General features: G+C 40.2%; 1 protein-coding gene and 1 long non-coding RNA gene across 8 annotated transcripts; one reads left to right on the top strand and one right to left on the bottom strand.

Annotated features, from left to right (window-relative positions):
• Positions 1-455: 455 nt before the first annotated feature.
• On the bottom strand, positions 456-21,079 carry LOC110065275 (GATA-binding factor 2-like). Of its 7 annotated transcripts, none has more exons than XM_020772391.2 (5): positions 20,698-21,079; positions 5,867-6,742; positions 4,996-5,144; positions 4,210-4,335; positions 456-1,858 (listed from the first exon to the last, which is right to left on the bottom strand). In XM_020772391.2, exons 2-5 carry the CDS (start codon positions 6,714-6,716, stop codon positions 1,502-1,504), a joined length of 1,482 nt encoding a protein of 493 aa, XP_020628050.1. In that variant the 5' UTR covers positions 6,717-6,742; positions 20,698-21,079; the 3' UTR covers positions 456-1,501. The 7 variants fall into 7 exon arrangements, with proteins under 7 accessions (XP_020628050.1, XP_020628048.1, XP_020628049.1 ...); XM_020772389.2 differs by lacking the exon at positions 20,698-21,079 and adding an exon at positions 18,364-18,573; XM_020772390.2 differs by lacking the exon at positions 20,698-21,079 and adding an exon at positions 18,075-18,261.
• On the top strand, positions 10,293-19,401 carry LOC149103945 (uncharacterized). Its single transcript, XR_016202102.1, has 2 exons — positions 10,293-10,981; positions 12,988-19,401. It is a non-coding gene; the product is annotated as an uncharacterized LOC149103945 (long non-coding RNA).
• Positions 21,080-22,847: the final 1,768 nt, after the last annotated feature.

Genomic DNA, 22,847 nt, shown 5'->3' on the forward strand with positions numbered 1-22,847 from the left:
CTGAGCAAAGGCTGTAAATTGAGCGAGTGATGTCATTTTTCTCTCATGTTTCGCCATTATGATTTTTCCACCATTCAAACTCTGCAAAAACAACAAAATATTGACCTCTGTAAGAGTGATTTGATGTCTCAGGATTTCTTTGCTCTAATTGAAAATATTAGGGCTAATTTACACCTTCAGTTTGCCTTTGTTTTCGTTGCTCGTAGCAGCGAAATGAAGTTACAAATATCGAAGAAGATTCACTTGTTTGCCTCTTGCAAAATCTCTCGAAAGATAGTTTGAGGTTTCAAAATATTTTAAGCTTTGAACTGAATTATTTCCTATTGCTGCTTTTCCAACATTAAATACAGAAATCACAATACCAGAAGGGCGTTAGAGTTTTAGTAACTTTTCGTACAAGAAGCTGTAAAAATCGTGGCTTCCTCGTATTCAATAAATGAAGAAATACCAGACAATTTTCCAGTGGATTTCACTTTATTTAGTTAAGTTTTTTGAGTCTCAATGTTCATATATTTAGATATAATAATTATAATTATACTATTCTCGATCGCTAACATAGCGAATGACAAAGCAATGACCTTCATACAGGTTTTACAAGAGAGAAGATGGAAAACATGATTTATAATTCAACGAACGCTAAAAGATAGAAATAACTACATGAACAACAAGAGAGATAATCTTTCTTTGACGATTTCCAGAATGAACAGTAGAAGAAATCTGTGTTGATATCATAACCTGCATGAATAGATTCAGTTATTTTCCAAGTTTAATATTTACAGCGTATATTTTCCTTTCAGAGCGATACGGTCTCATATCTCACGGATTTTTGAGCCTTGAGACAAGAAGCGATATACGAGTGCACGATAAATCTTTTAATTACACACAAATATCATGAAATCAAATATGAGGACCTTTTTATCATGTCGCAAGCAGGGCGGCTTTATCTGAAAGAAAGTTAACTTCCACAGCGCAACACCTAATCTTATCACGAACTTGTACAATATTTAACCTGTCCAAAACTGCAGAAAAAGAACAACATCGCAAAACCTTCAATTTGTACACAACCGAATCGCTCTTCTTGCTAGTTTTTCCAACCCAACTTTTCTTCTCAGCGAGTCTTATTTAATTCTCGTATGGCTATTCCACACGTGAAACGGACGAGAACTTTAATACGACGGGAACATTTACTAAGGTACGCACCACATTCAACTTAACTTGTGTCCGTTTTCCTTTTTATGTTTTCTTTCCCGGCCTTTCTGCGGGTGAAAGTTCTAATTGATGTACAGATACACGGGAAAATTTGTAATTACAATAGAACTTGGCTCCGAAGGACGGACGGAGGGGCGGGAGGGCGAGCGACGAGTACGTTTTCTTCGGCGGAACTTGTTCAGCAAGAACTGCCTGTCGTTTCATAGCATGCAGAGACGCTTTTCTCGCACTAGTTAAATGTTTTTCTCTTTCCTTGAAGACGTCACGGCAGCTAGTCTTGTCGTAGTTTTTCCTAAGAGGCGTTTATCGAGACAGCTGGAGGAGCAGGTAAATAACTTGACGGATTCGAAGTCGGAGCAGGAATAAGCGGCCCGTATAGACCCGGGTGAAGCGTGGGTAAACCGGTCATGGACGGCCTTGAAAACGCGGTCGGAGTATGAATTGTAGGACTAATAACTGGGCTGATCATACTGGATACTGAACTGCCTTGACTGATGTTAGGCATGGAATCTCGGCTGCTCATGAGTTTGTCTTCGCTGCCATGTTTCTGTTCTTGTTTTACACCCTTAGACTTGTTCTTGTTCTTTGAAGAAACTTTTCTGTTTCGCGTCTGGATGCCATCCTTCTTCATGGAGAGCGGTCGGTTCACCTTTGAAAGGAAAAGAGAAAACCAGAATTAGTCGAGAAGTCCCTAGCAATTGACGAGGGGAAGTGTGTAGCCACTAATCCCTTGCGTAAACTACCCAGTAGTCTAAATTTGTCTTCGGTTCGAAGTGAGAAAATGTTCAATTAATCTACAGAAGTTTAACAAATCTTTCTAAAGCGCGCTGTGCTCGGCGCTCTCAGCTGTCGAAAAAAAAAAATCACTGAACAAAAACCGATAAATGTTTGAATATCTGCTGGCTAAGCCAAGTGTGAAACGAACTTAAAGACAAAAAGGAAACTTTTAAAAAACTTCCAACCGCAAAATCCGATAATTTCGTGACTTGTAAAAGCGAGTAAGTGCACTCTCAATTTTCCACCATTACGAACGGAAATTGGATTAGACTATGAAGTGAAATAGAAAGGCGAAAGTCTCGATTTTCATCGAACTTAATTGTGTAAGCCTCTGCAGAAAATCTGCTGTGTTCTTGTGACGTTTTAAACCAATAACTCAATTCACTTCAACAGGCGAAAAATCGCCAGTTTAAACACGCAGCAGTATCAATGGCAATTTCCCGCTTGCCGACAACCTCCTTTTCTCTCCATTGTTTGCGAATGTGCATTTTATTAAAAAGAACTATAATGACAATTGCTAAAACGGTCTTGAAGAAAATTTCCCGAATGGAATCGTCTCGAATTTAACTGGTTTCGTGGCAACCACTTGTTATTCGTTGAATTTCTTTCTTTTCTGCCAAGCCGCGTTTTTATGAAACAAAGGAGCCCTTTTCTTGTCTTGGAAAGCCATACGTTTTCAGTCTACATTTTACCGCGGCCTTTTAACAGAAATACAAAAGAGAGAGGCAGGTGGTCCTGGGTTTAAAATACCAAAGATCCTTGTTTGACCATTGAAAAGCCATTTTATGTCTTTCCGTGTTTAAAGCGAGATTCAAAATCACTATTCTAAACATTAAATTAATTGTGCTTTTTAAATTGAACGGGTTCTGTGTGTGTGCGTGCACCATACTTTAAAATCCATTCACGGGAGGCTGATAAAAAACATTTCAAGTTTTGAAATTAAAAATTCATACTTGTAACTCATTATATGTTAAGACAACGCTAAAAATAAAAAGACCCGCGACTACACAAAAAAGTTGAAGGAAGCCAGTGTGATTACCTAATACATAATCAGACAAAAGTATTTTTTTAACCACAATTACGGTCTTGGCGTTTATTTGAAAGCTGAAAATTCAAGACATTTGTTTCTTGACTTATTGAAAGCCCGATAACACAGCAAATATTAAAGTCTCATTATCTTCGTAATGCACAGGAAACAGCCGAAAATTCAATTCCCGCCAAGGTATAAAAGGAAGCTATTAACTCGATATAACCGACAAGTTGATGTGCTCAGTTAAAATTCAAGCGAGAACACAAAGGCCCTTTCCCCAGCAGAAGGCTTGAAGGCTGACAATTAAATTACCGCAGGAAATGTGAGTTTTTCGGTGTTTAACGGACACACAAGTCATTAAAGTTTAATACATTAACATTAATTAGCATGGAAACTGCAGCTTTTCTCCATTGAGAAGGTGTCGAAGCTATGTTTTTGAATCGTGTAAAAGAAATTACGAATGTACACAAAGCAAAACAAAAACTCCACTATTTGCTCGCAGCCCGCGCGCCATGTGAAATACTTCTGCCACGCAAAGCCAAACAAAAGTCATTGAACATGTAAAAATATTTACAAGCCTCGCAAAAAAAAAATCGGAAACCCAAAAGCACAGCACATTAAGCTTTTACTCAAAATAACTCAACCGGAAATTGAGATGAAATTACCCCAACTTTGCTAAAGACTAATTGATGAGCTTTGTAATAAAATATAATCATCACACATAACGGCTTTGGCAACAGCTGGGGAAGATCTCAGCGAACGCACCAAGAGATTGTTCGTCAAAAGAGCGATTCACATTTTATTCAATACATAAAACGACCAGTTCATTTGCTTTCTTGATTTGAATTTTATTTCCTCGATGGCAAACGGCTGAGGAGAAAATAAAAGAAATTGTACACGAACAGAAGAGCGATTGCATTCGGAAATTTCTTATCTAAAACGAAGGAAATTCGCTTCTCTGAACGTCTTAAAACTCTGTTTGTTTATCGTTTCTAAGTCATTAAGGATAAACGAATTTCTGATAGTGTGATAAATCAAGCAACCCGCCAGTTATCAACGAATATCTTATCTTTTACGCTTATTACATTCGATTCGACGCTTTTCTTTTCCACAAGAAATCCTGTCCTCTCAAACAGAACACGAAGTAAAGTGTTTTTTAAGCACGCGCGCGCGGCCACGCACGTTCTACTTACCGCGTGGAGTTTCCAGTACAGTCCACACGCGTTGCAAACTGGGTCTCCGTTTTGGTTGCGTCGCCAGAGTGTAGTCTGTGTGGTATGACAATTAGCACAAGATGTCCCAGCTCTGCGGGCTGCCGACTGTTTGAAACAAAAAAAGAGAAAAGCAAATTAGAACTAAGAAAGAAAACCTCACGGTTCCCGAAAAGAGAAAAGCGCTTTGGAAGTCCCTCAACAGTGATCGCAAATAAACTCTGAATGCGAAGTTCCTCGCAGGGGATTTCTTGCGCCATCAAAAGCATTTAGAGTTTCATTAGAGGCGTTGACAAGTCGCAGTTACGTGTTAGGCGTAATTTATACAACGTCTGTCTGCAAAATAGCCCGATTTTACGCAAAAAGAAACACGAAAGCTCTAATTGGCAAATTATGCATCACGCTTAAAATTTTAATCAAATTCCCCATATGGAAGACCATTAAGATAAATAAAATTAAAAATTCCTGCGCCTCTGAAAAATTCTACTCGGGCTATCTGTCCGCTACATTCATCTCATCGAGTCTTTTAGTTAGCAATTAATATTGAAAGGGCTTTGAAAATTTTCACACTCTTTGCTGTCAACGATTGTGAACGCATCAAATGTCGACCGTCAAAACCTTTAGCGACAACTTGAAAATTAGCTTAATACCACGACTAACGTAGAAAGATTCCAATTGCAATGTATGTAACTGAAAAAGAACTGAAATTAAAAGAGCCTTCTAGCTAGAGTTACGTGTGATTCAAAGGCCTCATACCAGTCGACTCACCAATCTTCGTTTAGGTTTTATGAGAGGACGGCTGGCTCCATTCATCTTGTGGTACAATCCACAGGCGTTGCAGAGGTAATGTCCTCCACCATCTCTCCGCCAAAGCGGGGTTGAAGTAGCGCCACAATTCACACATTCGCGCCCATCCGCTGGTTGAAAAGACGAAGAAGCCAAGATCAGCTTGTATCCGCGTTTCGAGGATTTTCTACTTTCCTCTATGGTAACCACTCGCGAGAAATTCGGAATAAAATCATCAAAATAAAAACAAATGTGTGCCCGGCTTTTACATGTAGTGTGCATGTGTTTAGCCTTAGAAGATGGAGTCGAGTTCCTTCTGGTAAACACTTTTCCTAAAAGGTCATTCTTTACGACAACATACGCGTCTTACATTGAGATAAGTCTATCCTCCTTTGCCAGATTTTATGACTTTCTTATGGCAATTCTGTAATACAACTCTCTTCACTTCGCGAGAGCAAAACGTTATAACATGACGTTCTAACAGGGACTGTGTCGAACACATCTTTGCGCAGTGGTTACCGTTCTAAATCTAAACTAAAACATATAAAACTAAAAAGGAAAGATAAGAAAAACACACACATATATATTTAAGGAGTCTCTGAAAGCAGGAATGCCGCAAGTACAGGACGTTTCAACGGTGAACATTACCGCACAGTAATTAGGTTTATTTAGGGGCATAATTAGTGCCTCCAAATTAGAACGGGCATAAAAGAAATTTTGCGGAGAGAAAAACTTCAACTCCCGCAGCTTTTGTGGAAGGAAAGAACGCTAATCTCACCAGGAAAGTGGCATTTTGGAGATAATTCGATTTGGCGATTAGTTTTTGTTTGCTCGACTGTAAATCCGTACTAACCTGAGTTCGATCGGCTCTTGGTTCTGGTTCTAGGAAAGTTTCTATTCGCCATTAGCCCGGGCAAACCAGGCAGTGGTCCGAAAGAGGACATATTAAGCTCTGAACCAACGTAATGTGGGAGAGCGCCCGTGAAAGGAGCCGTGTCGGGTCTCGGGGAAACAAGCGGCATTCCGGCTTTCAAACGTGCCTTCTCTTCACTACCGTAGCTGAAAATATCGCTGCCCATTACTCCGCTCTCGCCAGAGTTTATATCCTTTGGCGGTGTTGGCGGGAAGGGGAATAAATGCGCCGAGCTGTGAGACAATGACATGGAGCCCGAAACTGCCGAAGGAGGCATGGAAACAGGCACGGGACTTGGACGATGGCCCTGCTGGAACGAAGGACACCAAACCGACGGTGGAGTAGCGGTGGAACAACCGTGCGACATGAGTCCCGGCGCTGGCTTGCTTTCAATCCACTGGATCGGAGTGTGGAAATGAGGACGACAAACCTGACCTGGTGGAACGCGAGCGGTTGGCAAGAACACCCGGCTACAGCTTCCTTGTCCAGATTGGCTTTGAGGATCTTGAAAAGCTGTAGCACCGTGCGCGGCCATTTGGCACATTGACGGGCGGTAGGCCCGACCGCCGGGAGTGTACGACCAATTTGGTGCGTTTCCCGAGCTGTCTAGGTGGTGAAAGAAAACGTCCACTTCGTCTGGAGGAAGAAGTTGGTTCGTTTCAACCAAATTCATGTTGTTTGCTGCGCAGTTCGAGACAGAAGGCTGCATTCTGTCGCTGCCATGAGCGCCTTCGTGTTGTTGGCTAACGGCTGGGTGAATCCATCTGTGTTCAGGGTTGACCGCTTCCATCTTCAGAATGCCAAGTCGCGAGAAACCTTCAAGAGAACAGAGGTGTTGCTCAACGCAAATAGAACACAAAACTGACAGAGTGGCATATATTTAAATGGTTTAATAAGTCCCATAACAATAACTTCAGGAAATAATAGGCAAGAGGAATTTCATTGTCCTGGCATTATATTCAATGGGAAATTCGGCGAACGGTGCAAGACGTCAAAAACTAACGTGCATCATCAAACGGAAGTCTCTATTCACAGTTTTACAAGTAAAATGAAGCTAGCACGACTTATCTGATGAATACACTCTAGAAATCTTTAGAAGCTATTCAAATAGATATGGAATTTCTCCAGGGCTCCTAACACACAAAGGGAGATCTCCGAAGCTGTAGGGAATGATGATTGGGTAGATAAGGCGCTAAAATTAAGTGCGAGACATTAGCTTTGTTAGGCATCGCGGAACTTCGTTTGTACGTGACGCCGGGCAGAAGAGTGAGAGAGAGCGAGAAAAAAAAAAAAATGTCCTGAGACTTTGATCCGTTGTGCGCACCTCGTGAAAATCCAGTACTTCGCGCGTAGTGGGTCGTTGAAGAACCTTAACGTGTTTTGTAAATAGCCACAGTGTTGAGTCTTATAGGATAAACCCCGCAATGCACAAGCTGAGATGTGGTGTCTGGTTATATTCAAACAATATTTGAAAGGTTTTGTAAGCAAACCAGGCTGAAGTTCACTCCCGCTTGGTTGGCGCCAACAAACCTGCTTGTATACACATTAGGAGTGACAGGTCAGCCGCTCAGCCAATCGCCTGGCGCGCTGGTTGACATTTTGTTAGATTCTCTCTTCCATTCAAAACTTCATTGGTACACAAATCAAACAATCAATTCTTCGGCTAAAGTGAACTGTCAATCACGCGGCTGGGTGCCATGTAAAGTTTTCAAACAGTAAATTAGCGGCAATAGTATTTCACGTGAGCTCTGTTTAGCATCGAAAACACGTGACGGACGCGCGTAAAAAGCAGAAGGACGCCCGGTTTGATCTCCTAACACATTTTGGTTTCGTGCCTGCGTAGTTGAAATACGTAACTCTTCAAAGTCAGATTTGAATTTAGATCCGGGGCAAGGGATTTCTCACTTATCTCTGTAAAATCAACCTCTTTGACTGCATTTGTTATCATTATATACTTTTCTTACAAGCGATAAATAATATCCTATTTGACGAGCAAAAATTAACGGCTTTGTGATCCGCATTAGTGATGCCCGAGTGATTTTCCATGACGTCCCGAGAAAACATCCCGTTGTGAATGTTTGCTGAAGACTATTTGATCAAGCGGTGCTCGTCTTGATGGGCGCATCCGCCATCACAGAGCAAAGAAAAACAACATGGGTGCTTCGCTGTACAACTAATTATCTAATGCCGAGCACTGATTGGCTCCCGGGTTAAGTTCATTGTTACGACAGGTGGAACGTGACCGCAAGATAGAGCCGATAACAAAAGATAAGCTCCGCAAAGATTTTATTGCGTATTTCAGGGCTTGTTATCAGTGTAAATGTTTGCAAACGAAAACCTCTTTAGGGATGATGGGAAATAAATTAAGGCCTTATTGCACTCAGTGGCTCCGAACTGTCGTAAAACGCTTCGCCACAAACGCTACTGAATTCGGTTTCTAGTCGCACTAACATGCTATTATTCATCGAGGGTGACCTTTCGCGCGAAGTATGAATAGAATGACAATGTAATTGGCTGGTGTTATCAGAGTTTCAAATGTTCAACAATGTTGATGATTTGCGTGCATGGCGTTAGGGTTTGCAGACAGCAAGACGCTAGTTTGCAGCCTGTTAAAACGAGATCTCGACAACTCGAGATGAAGATCACGAAGTGCTTCCCGACCTCCGGAGGAGATATGGGTGTTTGATGCGTGGTGCGCCAAGGAGAAAGAGCTCCTGATTTGTAAATCGCTTCTTTAATCGTTGATCGAATTCCAGCAGAGTTTGTGTCTAGAATAATGATAATATTTATACTTTTCTAATCACGAAGCAGCAGAAATTCGTAAACAAGCAATAAACATAATCGCTATAATCACGACGATTACCAAGACAGTGCAGAGTTTGAAATGTGTGATAAGACCGAATCGATCATGCAATTTACACTCTGCAGTGAGAGCGATCCAAATGTTCAATGTTTACCACAAGAATCACACTCGTGAAATGATATTGAAATCCATAGCTACTAATATTAACGGACAACTGGTGCTTGCAGCGAAAATAATTTTTCCCTCTTTCATAAATGCTGAATCATTAAAATTTCTTAGTCCCACCTGCGGGCACAGGAAAGAAATACAATCAAACCGAAGACAGGCTGTTTACTTGGTGCGGTTAAGGGCCACATGCCCACGTGCCAAACGAAACGAACATGAAATCGACCCCTTTCCGCTCCGCTTCAATAAATGTGAGAAATTTCTCTTTACGTGATGCCCTTGAACCGCTCAAAATACTTTCTTAATATTTCCTCTCCGTTGTGGCGGTATCAACATTTCAATTATTTTCCATTATAAGTCATAAATGTTTAAAGCCAAAACTCTTTAGGACAACAAGAAATAAAGATAACCCTTTTATGAAAAAGAATAATAGTTTTCGAAAAAAATTAGTGTATTTAATTCAACAAATGAAATGCGTTGCCCATGAGAAAACACTTTTAGTCAAGGGCACGAAATAGTAAGCGCTTGAAAAACTTAAAGGTTTCTAAGCCCTCTATTAAAATATAACGCAATTATGAGTTTTTAAGAGCGCTAGGTGTTCAGAATTGAGTAAACCTATTTTATCGCAATTAAGATCGAGAAATTGAATTACTTAGCTGTGCAGAAAGAAATAACTTTTTCATAAATGATTTATATTCGGCGATTTCCCACAAGTGCCATTGCGTGTGCGGTTTGTTCAATTAAACGCAACTTTCAAGAGAAAAAAAAATCATCAGCCTTTCACTTTGAAGGAGGAAAAATGTTTGTTGTCTCTATACAATGCCAGGGATTAAAATGTCTACTTCACTGAAGTATGTCTCTGTTTGATGGATTTATTTGGGTGGCTGCGCCGGTTGGTCTTAACTGCCTGGGTCCGTTGTACAGTAAGGATACCTATCTAAATTAAGAACATGAAAAATTTACCAGGAAGAGGAGTTCGAAAGCCCTCGGGCACAGCTCTTCCGAACACGAGAGGACAGAGACTCCCCAAGATGCAGGTCTCCCGGTTAACGTTCTCCAAAGACATGCTGAAGTTCCCGGCTACTTTGAGACTTTTTAACAGTTGCTACGCGCCGAGACTGTACGGAGCTGCGAGGAGCCGGCGCCGACAAACACTGTGCGACTCACACGGTAGCTAACTAGATATATCTATCTTTACACATTGCGCTAGACTAAATCCGTAAAACACACAAGCATTGCTTTGCTGGAGAGATAAGTCAAAAGAGGAAAGAGGTTATCAGTGAAATGTTCCCATTTTCCTTTGTGTACGGTGGCGGTGAAATCTTTTGTATAATCGCCAGCATGCATGATTGCATTTCTGATTTCTGAAAACACACAACTGTTTATTACGCATTCTCGTCCTGTTTTGAAAAATTAATCTTTGGAAATCCGTGAGCTCTCAAAGCCACCGCCCACCACAACAGACCAAGATACAGCTCGATATGGCCGTCGATGGTTCGTGGGTAGAGTAGACTTTGAGGCCCGTGAAAGAAGGGTGATAATTTGAAAACTTTCCCAAACAGGAAACTCCGTTTAGCTTTATCTGATGTAGGGGGTGTCGTATCTTGCTTGCATACTGTGCAGGTTTGGTACACTGTATCAGTTAATCGCTAAAACAAGTTTAATGTCCGCGATCGATTTTATATCTGGAAACCGAACTGTAGGGCTTTAAAGCGCTCTCGACAGGGCAAACTGATAAAGCATTGAATCGTGATAAAAACGGATTAAAACCATAAACGCTAGCTAAACTTGCAGGCATAGAGAACTGTCGGCAATACAGAGAATTTGGGCTCGCGTGCTGGTTGACGTGTGAAGTTGTTCTCACACAACATGCAACGTGTTGCATAAAAACAAGGGAAAACAGATCTTTCGATGCACCAAAACAAAGATCGTAAAGTGATATATTTTCATAGCGCCAAGACAATTTAAAGCTGCGAGATATATCGGTTGTACATCAGATGAATATCGAAAGCTACAGGCTTTGTGGAGTCGCCGTGCATGCAGGAATTTTTATGGATAAAACCATCTGTGAGAACCATTGATCGGCGGTAGGTAACTTTGATTTTAGTTACTAACTGTTTCAACGTTGGAGGGCTAGAAGCTGTTTTTTATTCAAAATGAAAAGGTGTTCAATTCTACACAGGAAACGCTGTCGAAGGAAATGAGAATAATGCTGACAGTATGAAAGAGCGTGTTGTTCGACCGCAGGAATCTGTACAAAGAGGCAAAAATTGTGGCTAAAACGGCTTCAAAACGCATTTAGAAACAATCAGTTGGGGTGTCATTGTACTTAAATAGCAGCGTATCCGTAGTTGTGGACAAAATATTAAGTCGATGATTAAAAAGTTTAAAACAGACGAGCGGTTGATGGTTTTTTTTCCGCTTGTGGGGGAAAATAGGTAACTGTTACAGACATCGTTTTGTTGTCGAGTCGACAATCGCAACGGCCGTTGTGAACAGACATGAACCAGTATCGCCTGAATCAGATCCGTTTCGTACCACACAAGTGAGACATGGTTAATTTCACTTGAAACTGTTGAAATCCCGCTCAGGATCTACAAAGCTACTTGCGTTTTTCCTAGTCCCTTTATCTAAGTTAAGCTTAGCTTTTAATACCTCAAATAGGATTGCCATAAGCAGTTGACAAACAGGAAATCAGTCTTCGCTTGTACTTGGCTACATACGAGATCACTCTTACTATTTCTATCTTTAGCTCGGTCCAATATCGAAGAAACAATCAATTGCAATGACTTTTAAGCTATACGTTTTATGCTGTTAACACAAGGTACATCTATATCTGCGATAGTGCTTCCGAATAGATATATCGAGAGTTTAAAAATAGATTTACGCGCAAAATCTTGCCTCGTTTACTCGGTGACCCCGAGCAATAATTCGATTTTTTTTTTTGGCATAAAAAAGGAAACTACTGTAGTCATATTCTTCTACTGTTCAGTATTAATAATGGCCAGCACAACTCTTAACTAAACTAACAAATCTCGCTCACATAAACAGAATCGTTATCTGGCACGGAAAACCAACAAAAGGTTAACCCAACAAAAACTCACGAACAAAAAACGATAAATCTATGTCTCACATTTGACACACGCAGAATTTACATAACAATGAGCTAACTAAGCAACTTGTAAAATCGGGAGGGAGTTTAAACTGAGGAGATATTGGTCCGGATATACTTTACAAAGAAATTAACCAAGAAACTCTAAATCCTCGAAATGTGAAAGAAGATAGTTTGGAAATAATTTCGCGCTGGACCTTCCCTAAGCCCTATCGGTATGGCACGAGTCGGTAAACGCCCGAATTGCTAGCCTCTGCATGCAAATTTTCTGCTTGTAAGCTCATTGTGGGCACGAAAAATGTCTTATCAGTAATAAGCAATTTACTAGTCCTTAAAATTCATCATTTCGCTGCGGAGGGGTTGAAAATTACAAAGCGAAACGACTTGTGGTGGTCACTGGAGCACGCGAGTCTGTGTCCTAAAGAGTTTTCGTGATTGACAAATGTATTTGATCCACTTGGCGTCCCTAAACGGCTCTCCAAGAAGGATTACTTTAGACAAGACTTGTACGGCAAGCCAATTTCGGGTTAAATGTCTTAACTGCGAAGCTTTTATAAGCGGATTCGGAGCAGTTATTGAAGGAACTCGAAATACTCTTGAACTTTGAAAAGCGCGTTATCATATGAGAACGATGGTGAGACGAGAAAAACATATCTCGTTTCTATTTGTTGTAGCATGTTCCTTTGTGATTTTAAACATTTGTAAAAGCAAATAATCCGCCGCAATCTAAGGAGGATAAGTTCACTAAAATTACAATACGTAAGAACAGATAAACGAAGTAGCAATTATATGTTATGGTTACAGACGAGAGATGTTAATACCCAAGACGTACAGAACTCGCTCATAAGTGTTCCGCTTGAAAAGATTCACTTCATTGCGTGAGCTGTTTGTTTGCAAATGGTGTTAAAAAATAAAAAGACTATTGTGTATAATTTGATAAAATTTAAGAGAAGTTTGCCTATTTCCTTATCGCTTTCCTAGGAACGCAATCAGGAAACTTGGTAGCCGACCAAGAGATCACAGTAAGAAACAGATACGAAACAAAGTTTAATCAAAGAGGGTTTCTCGGTTGACGAACGTTCCCCTCAAGCAAGTCGCGACAACCCGGCTAGAAACAAAGACAGACGCGTGCTACTGCCCATCAAGAAGAATACAAGTTTCTAAAACTCAGTGACTCTTTTATCTTCTCAATTTGCTTAAATTTTAGGGGCGAGTGACCCGGAACACTCATTGGCATTGTTCTTCGACTACAACTGTGCTTATTTGACAAACGTGGGCACGTATGGTTTCTGGGCGTAGTATGAAGCCTCGATGAAGAAAGCGCGAAACGTCTTTGAGCGGAAGAGTTTTAGACGGGCGCGAGCCCTCAGGGAAAGCCTTTGGAAGCTGGGCTGTTCATTGCCGTTGTTCTTGCAGAAGTAACCGTGTGAAATAGCATTTTTGGCCTAATGGGAAAATTCTTTGAGGGTCATAGTGGCGACAGTGAGTCGGTTGTCGGTGTCTTTGATTTCTCAACTGTGATAGCCCCTTAACAATCAAGTTTGTGTTCGGAGCGTTTCTCAGTTCCTGTCCCAGACGTTTATTTACTTAGCACAGTGCTCCTCGAAACAACTTCTCTCCGACTTTGCTGCAAACGTAGCGGAAAGTGTAAATTCTCGCGGGAACTAGATAAATGCGCTCGTGGTTTGCAGCCGGAAATGCCATTCACCTCTCGATATAGCGAGCCACGCTCCCTCTTAATACCTACCTCTGTTGAAGCTCATGACAAGGAGGCTTGCTCCAACTTATCAATCACTCTATCTAAAATTGATAATTGCATAATTATCACATTTTGGATCTACGCTTGATACTGAACGATATGAATTTTTACCTACCAATGTTGAAACAATTCTCACGGCCTTGGAAGGAAACCGGCTCGAAATAAGCCCTGCGGATCTCGTCCACAATATTTTTTTTCGGTGCTTTCTTCGTCCACGAATCGTTTCTCACCTTTTAAGCCGACCACATGGTGGAAAATGTTCTGGTTTGCAGCCTAGAATTTATTGCCAAATAAGTGCACTAAATAATTCATTTTGTGTCGTCTGTTCTGATTTCCCACCCTTTTGGCGTAAAACTCAATAACTCGGTGATTTGATGGTAATAATTGTTTATTCAAAGGGAGCCTTGGATAAATATTTCTCGATATTTGCGCAAACCAAAGCTGATATGATTGTCAGAAGTGAGAACATTTCCCACCCCCTTTATGGGCAAAAGTTACGAAAGCAAAACTTCTTCAGTAGCGCCTTTGATAGGCTGTGAACTATTATGGTTCTCATTCAAGAATTTTGTTGAGCCATTAATTTTTTATCACTTCGGCTATCCAGCCTCATTTCGCTACTAATTGAATTCTCGTAAACGCATTTTACGATTTCTAGTAAGACGAATGAGTTGCTGTCCTATACCCGCTCGCGTTTGGTCAAATTCTTGTTGTGTGTACTTGTATAATGGCTTTGCGACACAAGTTATCCGCCTATCAATGGCAAAAGATAATGCAGCTAATAACAGCGACCTAAGTAACTTGTAGCAAACGGGTAACAGATAATTGCTCAATCGAAAACCGAAACAGTTTTGCGCCTATGTTTAGCACAGGCGGTCCAATATAGGCCAACGCGAAACCTCGCGCTCAATCACTCGATCGAACCGTGTAAGTGTCTTGTAATTAGGGGTCCGTGGTTTTTCCAATATTTACCTGGAGCATCTGCGGGAATAAGTGAGGGCAAAAAAGCTGTCTGTATAAAAATGGACGTAATTTCATAATGGCACAGCTTTTGTGCAGTGCGTGATAATGTATGCATAACTGATGACCAAGCCATCAAGCTCTCACACATTTCTAATGGTCTGATAATAGGCTTTTGGCGAATTTTGTATTGAGGCAGCTGTTCTTGGCCCTCGAAAGCCATAGTGCTCGTAGATAATAATTTCTTCACTGACTGATAATTTAGCAAGGAGCTAATGCGAACATAGAACGCGTAACCGCTGTGTCATGACATTCGAAATACGCTCGCAGTGTCTTACAAACTACATAAACTTTGCTGTTCGATTTTGAATTTGTAAAGTCGACCAATTCGAGGAACGGAACTAAGATATTGGATTATCGACAGCACTTAACGATAAGGCGGGTGGTTTTTATTAATATTCACTGCAAGTGATGTGTAGGTATTTACAGAAATCAGTTTGTTATTCCTTGCGCGAAGCTGCAGCCTTATCGAGATAAACCCATCAACCTCCTGGTGCGATAGTACAGATACAGCAATTTCATTGATCAGTACGATTAAACGGAGTCAAAATCTATCTTTCAGCACTACAGGGAGCTTGTTCTTTCAAATTAGTGTATACAGAAAACTGGCTGGAAGTTGTTACTACTGCTGCGGTTCACTGGAAAGCCAAGGACCTTGGTTCCTTCGCACTAAAGAACTCCGTATTGAGGTGAACTCGCAAAAAAACTTTCGCCACAAACCGCCGAGGTACAAGGTAATCCGATTAGCTTTCCTCAAGTAAAACAAAATCTACTCACCTCGTTGGCGATTTATTTGTTCAACGAGCTCCAGCGATCGCTGACTTTTTTTCTGCTACAGAAAGTACACTTTGAAAGCACGGGCTAGTGTTACATGCTATTTATACGACTTGAGCGCTTGGGCGCCAATTCGGCGCCTAGCGTACCGGTCTAATTCACTGCTTTGTCTAACGTGCACATGCTTTACTGTGCCGACTTCTAAGCACGCAAGATGTAGCTGAGATTTCTGCGAAATCCACCGATTTATTTCCTGCAATGCCTCCAGATCGACCGAGCAAAATGGTGTGAATTAGAGCGAATACCTCACAAGACGATGGACGGTCACTCAACTGTGACGGATTTAGCGAGTCACATCCGTGCGAACCATTGGCGCCGAATTCGCGTATTGAGAGTTGGATACGCGCTGGTTGATTGAATCCATTCGTTAGGCAAGGCAAGCCAAGTATTTGCGAGCGCAATGTAACCATATTTAGCTAACTTCTCGCAGAAGGAACGGAACAAAATCCACAACCAAAAAAAGCGCTAAATTTCACACTTGTATCTTTACGAAAGCGTTACATGTTCCACCAGCGGAAATCAAAATTGTTCACGCTGACATTACTCGAGGGTGGGTAAGTGAGCACGCAAGAAGGAGGAAACCAAAAATTTAGCGTCAAATAACCAAAAAACGAATGCCTATTAATTTTTGGTTCAGGAGGAGTTGACAGACTGCAGGTTCTGTGGATATTGATCCGGTGCAAATCACGCGTGATCTTGTTATATTTCTTTTTAAATCGATCTTTCCTTTGTCACTTAGGCATGCTCGAGATTCTCTCGCGCGTTACTCGAGAACGGAAAAAAAACCCATCATAAAATCATCTCTATGCCGAAATATCCTCGATGCGGTGAAAATTTTGATTGAAAAGCGCTGTTGAAATTTAATTACGAAACACAAGAACCCTGTTTTCTGTAATAATCGGGATATAAAGCCGCAAACAAGACAATTTTAACACGCGGAGTCGAAGATGGATGGAAAGACAAGAGAGTTTGTCAACTCGATAATTCCTCGAGACAGGTTGTGATTTATTTCGTCAGGTTTTCTGTAAGACCTCAAAAACCAAAGAAACGCAAATTTGAAGGTCGATCCAAGTGACGTTTTTCTGGCGAAGACGAACTGATGGCATGACTAATTAGAAAGACATTGTCAGTTTTTGAGCAAATTCTTGCATCCATCTGGCCACTTTGGAGCCACAAATCCTGTTTCCGTATACAAATTCGCCCACCTATGGCAGCTAAATCTAAAAAAATCCCTCAATAAAAGACTGGATAATAACAAATTAATGAGTCTGTGCTGAGTTTGTAAACATCGTATTTTGGCACAAAAAACTAACGCGGCCATGCCTCAAACATCTGCATGGCCGTACAACCGAACAAATCTTCGCGTTTGTACTTCAATTTCGCTGCCGGCGTTCTTCGTTTTCAACAAAAGCTGCGCTTGTAACGGGATCCCTCAATTTTGACATTGATATGTTGTATATTAGAAATTGTTTGAATTTCTGCCTTGTCCACCAAGACTTCTGACGCCAATGGGTTATTTAGTGAATTTGTATTTTGCCATCCTCGAAGGCGGGGTTTCATTGTAAACTAGAAAGTTCTGATTGCTGTCCTCCTCTGGGGCCGAGAACACGTCTCAATCGGTTTTATTCAAGCGGAAAAAACGGAGGCAATTGGCATTTTACCGCGCCAAATAATCCATTCATATTCCGCGCGTGCGTTCATTTAAGATTCTTTAAAAGGAAATTTCCTCAATTCTATTAACAGTGATTTCATCATTTGTAACTGATTACATTGATCTTTGCACATCATCAATGCAAAACCGCATGCTTTGAAGGACGAATTTCTTTCTTCTTGTGCGCAAACAGAAGGATTGCGAGCCACTTTCGCCCACATTTTGCGCTGAGTATAGAACAGAGTAAGCAAGCACAGTCATCTCAATATCTCGCTTTGGTTTGGCCAGTATAAAATACACGCAAACGGTCATTCGACAGTATGCATTTCAAATTCTAAAACGACTCGGCATGATCGTCCATTCGACGATAACTCTTAGCTTTCATAAATTATTAAATTTAGAAATCTGTTAAGGTTATCTTTGATTGAATGCTTTACCTTACTAGCTTCCTTCGTGTAGCTAAACGTTCTGTATTAAACTACCTCTGTCAATTGCTGTTGAACAATGTTCCTTATTAATTTGCTACAGTTTTAACTGAAACGTCAGCGAGAGATTGAAGGAGGGGAACTCTTGAAGACGCATTTCCTTTTTCTGCTCTACGCCTTCCTAAAACGTCAACTTATATACTCGTTTCCTCCTACTGTCGAACGAAACTGTTTCAGTTGAACGAGCGGCAAAAAACTCCTCAATCTGGTGTCATTACACTAAAACAACATGCAAGATCTTAAAGAGTGCCTTTAGGTTTATCTTAGATTTTCAAGGTAGATATTTAAGCTTAAGTTTCATAACAGAAATCTAGAATCTCACCTCAGGAAAGATTAGAAGCTTTCGTGAATGATTTGGTTATCTTTGATGTGAAGGCTCTGGCTTCAAAGGTATACAAAATTCAAGTGTTTGCATTTACGAGTTTAATAAGGTGAGAGGTGTCAAAAATAAAATTTTGATTTGCGGAAAAAGACCCGAAAGGTCACTTGAAAGCAAAACTGATCCCATAAACAAGGACTTCTTGCACTACTTGTCTTGGCAAAGAAAACGCTATGTAAAATGCTAAGTAGCACGAGGGAAATAAAAGACAAAAAAATATAACAGAACTTACCGTATTCAAGTTTGCGTCAATAAATTTGTGGCTATACAGCATCAAGTCGAAACTTCGTATTTTTCTTTTGTGATATTTCGATCTCAATGGCGCAGTTTTAAACCAGCAGAGATTCGATTAACTGGAGGAAATTGAAACATTCGGCGTATATTTATAAAACATATTAACCACATAATGTAATGGGACTGTTTTACTATGCATGGACGCTCGACCAATCTCGCGCGGACGTTAAGTGGCGCGAGCAATCCACCCACGTGACCAGCCTCCGAGGCGGCAGATGTGTTGCATCGGTCACTCGAGTTTGAAAAGATCAAAGTCGTTTTCTATTTCCTTTATATAAAGAAATAAAACGGCGTCATTGCTCTCTAGAAATAGCGAATTAAAAGACCTTTCAAGGCATTTGGGGAACTCAGTTTTCATACGGCGCAAAGCGGTTTTTGTACAAGTTTATTAAAAGATCTCGCGCTCTCCACATGAGTTCGATCACAGGTTTGCGTGTCAGAAAAAATAATTGCGTGTTCGTGACGACAAGTGTTTTTGTAGGCTTTGCTTAACTGCATTTAGTGTCAGATTTCACGGGATTAAACCTTAAAACCCAACATGTGCACGACCTTTGTTGACTAAAACATTGACGCCCTTCTAGGTTGGAAATCATTTTGGACGTGAATGTTGCCAGCCAAAAAAATTCGCATTGTAGGATTTCATCCACTCACTTGCCTCTCTTATTTTACTCTTGCTGTACTTTTTTGCCACAGCAATCTTACTTTCTATCGAAGGTACTGTTCGATAGTTTACCCTTTTAAAAATAGTGTCACCTAATGGAGATATAAAGATATTTTCATTAAGTTATCGAATGGGCCGTGAATCGCATTTGGGTCTTGTTTTGTTTTGCAATCATTCGGAGGCATTGTAATGGCTTTAAATTCAAGAATTATTCCTCTCCAAAGTCCAGATCTGGTATTTAAACGCGCTTCTGACGATATCCTCGTTTATACTGTATTTTTCTTGCGAATAAATGTGAAAGTAAAAAAAAAAAAATACATATCTCAAATGTCGAAGGAAATAACAAGGCTCATATCTTGAGACTGTTCGATATGTACGGTAAATATCTCCGAATATACGACAAAGCAAGGTTAAAGACAAAAGTTTCATCTGACTCAAGCCGCGAGAGAACCTGATAGCGTTAAAAAAATTATTCACAGTTTCCAAATACCATTTTTCAATTTCAAAGAAAGTGGATTAAAGTCTCTGATATCCTGCTTGAGTACTTTAAGATCGACATAGTGTCTCGTACTTGCGATTTTAAAGTGCAAAGTAGATTCCAATCAAAAGGGGGCAGGATCTAGGAATGTGTGTCTTGAAGTATACAAAACCGACTTATGCAGTTAAGCACTCTTCGACGGTCAAACAGCGAATCAACGCATCGGTGTTTGCCATAAGAAAGAAAGAAATGTTCTGGAAGAGGAAGGCGTTCGAGAAGTCGGAGTGAAAATCGTGCTTTGTGCTGACGAGGTGTCTCGTTCAGGAAGCCGGGCTAGATCTCAAGCTTACACGCCGTTAAGAGGATCATGAGTAATGATACGTAAAACCCCGAAACATAATCCCTTGGCTTTCTCAATCTGATCAGTGTATATAAAACATGAATAAAGTTAACAAGTGAGGTTTAATTGCAAGATAAAACCTCTTTTTTTACATGCAGGTTTGTCAAGGGTATACCGTGAAAATCACGATAGCCGGCCTCATACTCTGCATGAATATCAAACTACGCAGATAAAACTCGAAGTGATGGCTTCGTACAAGGCTTCACAACACCAGTTTTAGTTAGAAAAAAAAATCGCTTTTATACCAATGAACACTTATGAGCTCGGTGTGACATGAAAGCAAAACTTAAGTCAGTGATGTAGATTTAAATTAAACAGCATAGGTGCAAACGAACCATTGATGTATTTGTCAATAATTTATCAAGATGGCGCTTAAGAAAACCTATCTTTGGAATGGAAGAAAAATATCGCAAAATACGTCTTTGCAAAATATTTAATCAGACAAGTAGATGTTTCAATTTTAAAGTCTTACATTACACGCGTCAATTTTTTGCTCTAAATTCATGCCTTCTTTATCGATAAGATATGCCGGGTGAATTACATGAAGCGCAAACTTTGCGGAGATTTAAAATATGTTCACTTCTCAGATTGAAGCGAAGAGGGCAGGGTTCGATAGTTCATGTGGTATTGTCCGACTACAGCTGTGAACATGGACTGACTACCATTTATTTCATCTGGACACACAATCAGCATGGATAGGAAAGACAGAAAAAAAAAGTTCTAAAACTCCCACCTTAGGTTTTCGGCCTCGTTCGTCCGTGTAGAACCAAATTCTGCTTTTTAAGTTTATTTTGTAGCGTGGCAGTTTTTACTGGCCAGAGGATCTCCTGTGTCGCACCGGCAAAGCTTTTGAAGACTCAATTTAAGGAAGCTTTTTTTTGTTAATCCGCGACCACTCTTCGCTTATTTTAATCATCATACCATATCAGCACTTTTCGGATGATCCCTAATTTGTTTATTTCAAAGGCCGGGGCGCGGTAGGGATTTGAATTTGGAGTAAGACAAACTGTTCCAATTTTTTTTCCTTCTCCTCCGCCGCATTAGTTTCTAATAAGGAAGAAATCAGTTGAATACATAAACATTAGTGCAAAGAATAGCTAGACAAAGTGCGGTGATTTGAGTTGAATGCGATTTTCATTTTCAATATTAATCAACGCGAACCTCTGCTCTCTGTCAACACAGAAGCAATCGCATTGTTTTTCGATAACGATCATGGCATGCATATTTCATGGAGGAAACACATTTCACAAACCCTGCCAAGCCTTAGATTTCTCAATCTGATACGTTCTGTTTTGGCTTGTTAGGGGCACTTTGCATAAACAATTCGGCTACCGAATTCCGTCTTCCGGATGGTCTCAAATCGGTGTCGTCCTTGGAAGTGCTTTGATATCTCTCGATCTGTTATCTGTTTTCTTTGAAGTTTTCATCTCAAGAGGAGATGATCACTCAGAAATCTAATATCGCGTTTGTTTCCTGTTTTATTTTTTAACTTTCCTTTAATATATGTTGAAAACCTCGACATATGAGTCAATATATTTTATTTTCCTGGAAGCCATTCAATGTTGCGAGCAAATACGGTGAAAGCATCACCGACGAAAAAGGCGTATTAATAATAAGATTAATAACTTCCTTAAACCCTTTTTAAGAATCAAAATGCCTTCCCTTGTCAGCGACAGAAATCTTATCAGGCTTAACCTAACATTCGACATTAAAAATATTGAACGCAAACTTACGATCCGTTCTGTTTGTATACCTAACCCTTTTTTGTTTTGTTTTCTTCTTTCGCCACCATTCAACTTTAAGATTTAAGATTTTTCCACAACAATTTTACCCTCTACTGAATAAAAAGTTGGAGATTCGTTTGAGTCAGTTAAATTCCAGTTCGCACATACACAGTGTTCAGTTATCCTGTGCTCGTTATTTATATCTTAGTTTTGCTAGATCAGTGGGACATATCTCACTTAAAGTGCCTCTTTTGACAGCATCTCTCGCACCTTCATCAATCTCACTCTATAAAAACAATTCCTTATACAAAGAGAAGTCCATAATTTTCGTGCAGACTTGACCTTTGCGTGAGTGTGTTGGCAATATTTTTTGCCTGTTTTGCGAGTTGCGTCATTCATACAAGCGGCAAGCCGCGCGAAAAACGTAACATCACGCACGCGACACTACGCTGCACACGTTCTCGCTTGTCCGTCTTATCACTCAATTGAAGACAAATTCTACTGCTGGTTTTATTTAGTGCGTAAATAATCTGCACAAACGCAAACTTAACAAAACGTGCTGAGTCCCGCATCTTCTTAATAACAATTTCACACAATCTAATCTTTTGTGCTAAGTTCGACCAGACTCGCGTGCGGTTTGGTAAATCCACTTTAAGACCTCAATTTTTAATAATTTTTTTCGGTTTTTAATCAATGGAAATTTTTGTCCTCCCTTGATGCGACGAAGAATTGTTGCGACGCTTTACAAACGACATTTGCTAAAAAGAAAGAAAAGTATTATTTCAATCTTGTGTAAATTAAACCATTTTTTTTTCAAAAGGAACCAATTTCGTGTGAAGACAAAGGCAGTTTCAACAGCGTTTCGTTTTGAAATATACTTGTACGGACAGAACGCGGGTTCAAATGTTGTAATATATCTTTTATTTTTCTACCAGACGTGCAATTTTAAAAATCAATTTTTTTAAAAAATCGTAAATGCGATCAATGACCAAATTCTCCTGACAACACAAGTATCTTGTCACACAGAAGATTAGGAGAATATTGAAAATCATCAATAACAGGTTTCTGCGTTGATTTACCTTCAAATTCTCAGAAGTTACACCAGAAGAATCGTATTGAAATTAGTAAAAGGAATTAGTAGTTTTAGCTCGGTGCTTAC

The sequence above is a fragment of the Orbicella faveolata genome, unplaced genomic scaffold (genome assembly GCF_042242905.1).
Source record: "Orbicella faveolata isolate gen_17 unplaced genomic scaffold, um_ofav_v1 contig_35, whole genome shotgun sequence".
Taxonomy (NCBI): domain Eukaryota; kingdom Metazoa; phylum Cnidaria; class Anthozoa; order Scleractinia; family Merulinidae; genus Orbicella; species Orbicella faveolata.

Excerpts from the sequence above, each read along its gene's own strand:
- LOC110065275 (XM_020772386.2), bottom strand. The coding sequence starts at position 9,960 with ATGTCTTTGGAGAACGTTAACCGGGAGACCTGCATCTTGGGGAGTCTC. Across the intron at positions 4,336-4,995 it reads TAAAACCTAAACGAAGATTG|TCGGCAGCCCGCAGAGCTGG; the intron begins GTGAGTCGACTG and ends TGTTTCAAACAG. Across the intron at positions 1,859-4,209 it reads TGTACTGGAAACTCCACGCG|GTGAACCGACCGCTCTCCAT; the intron begins GTAAGTAGAACG and ends TTCCTTTCAAAG.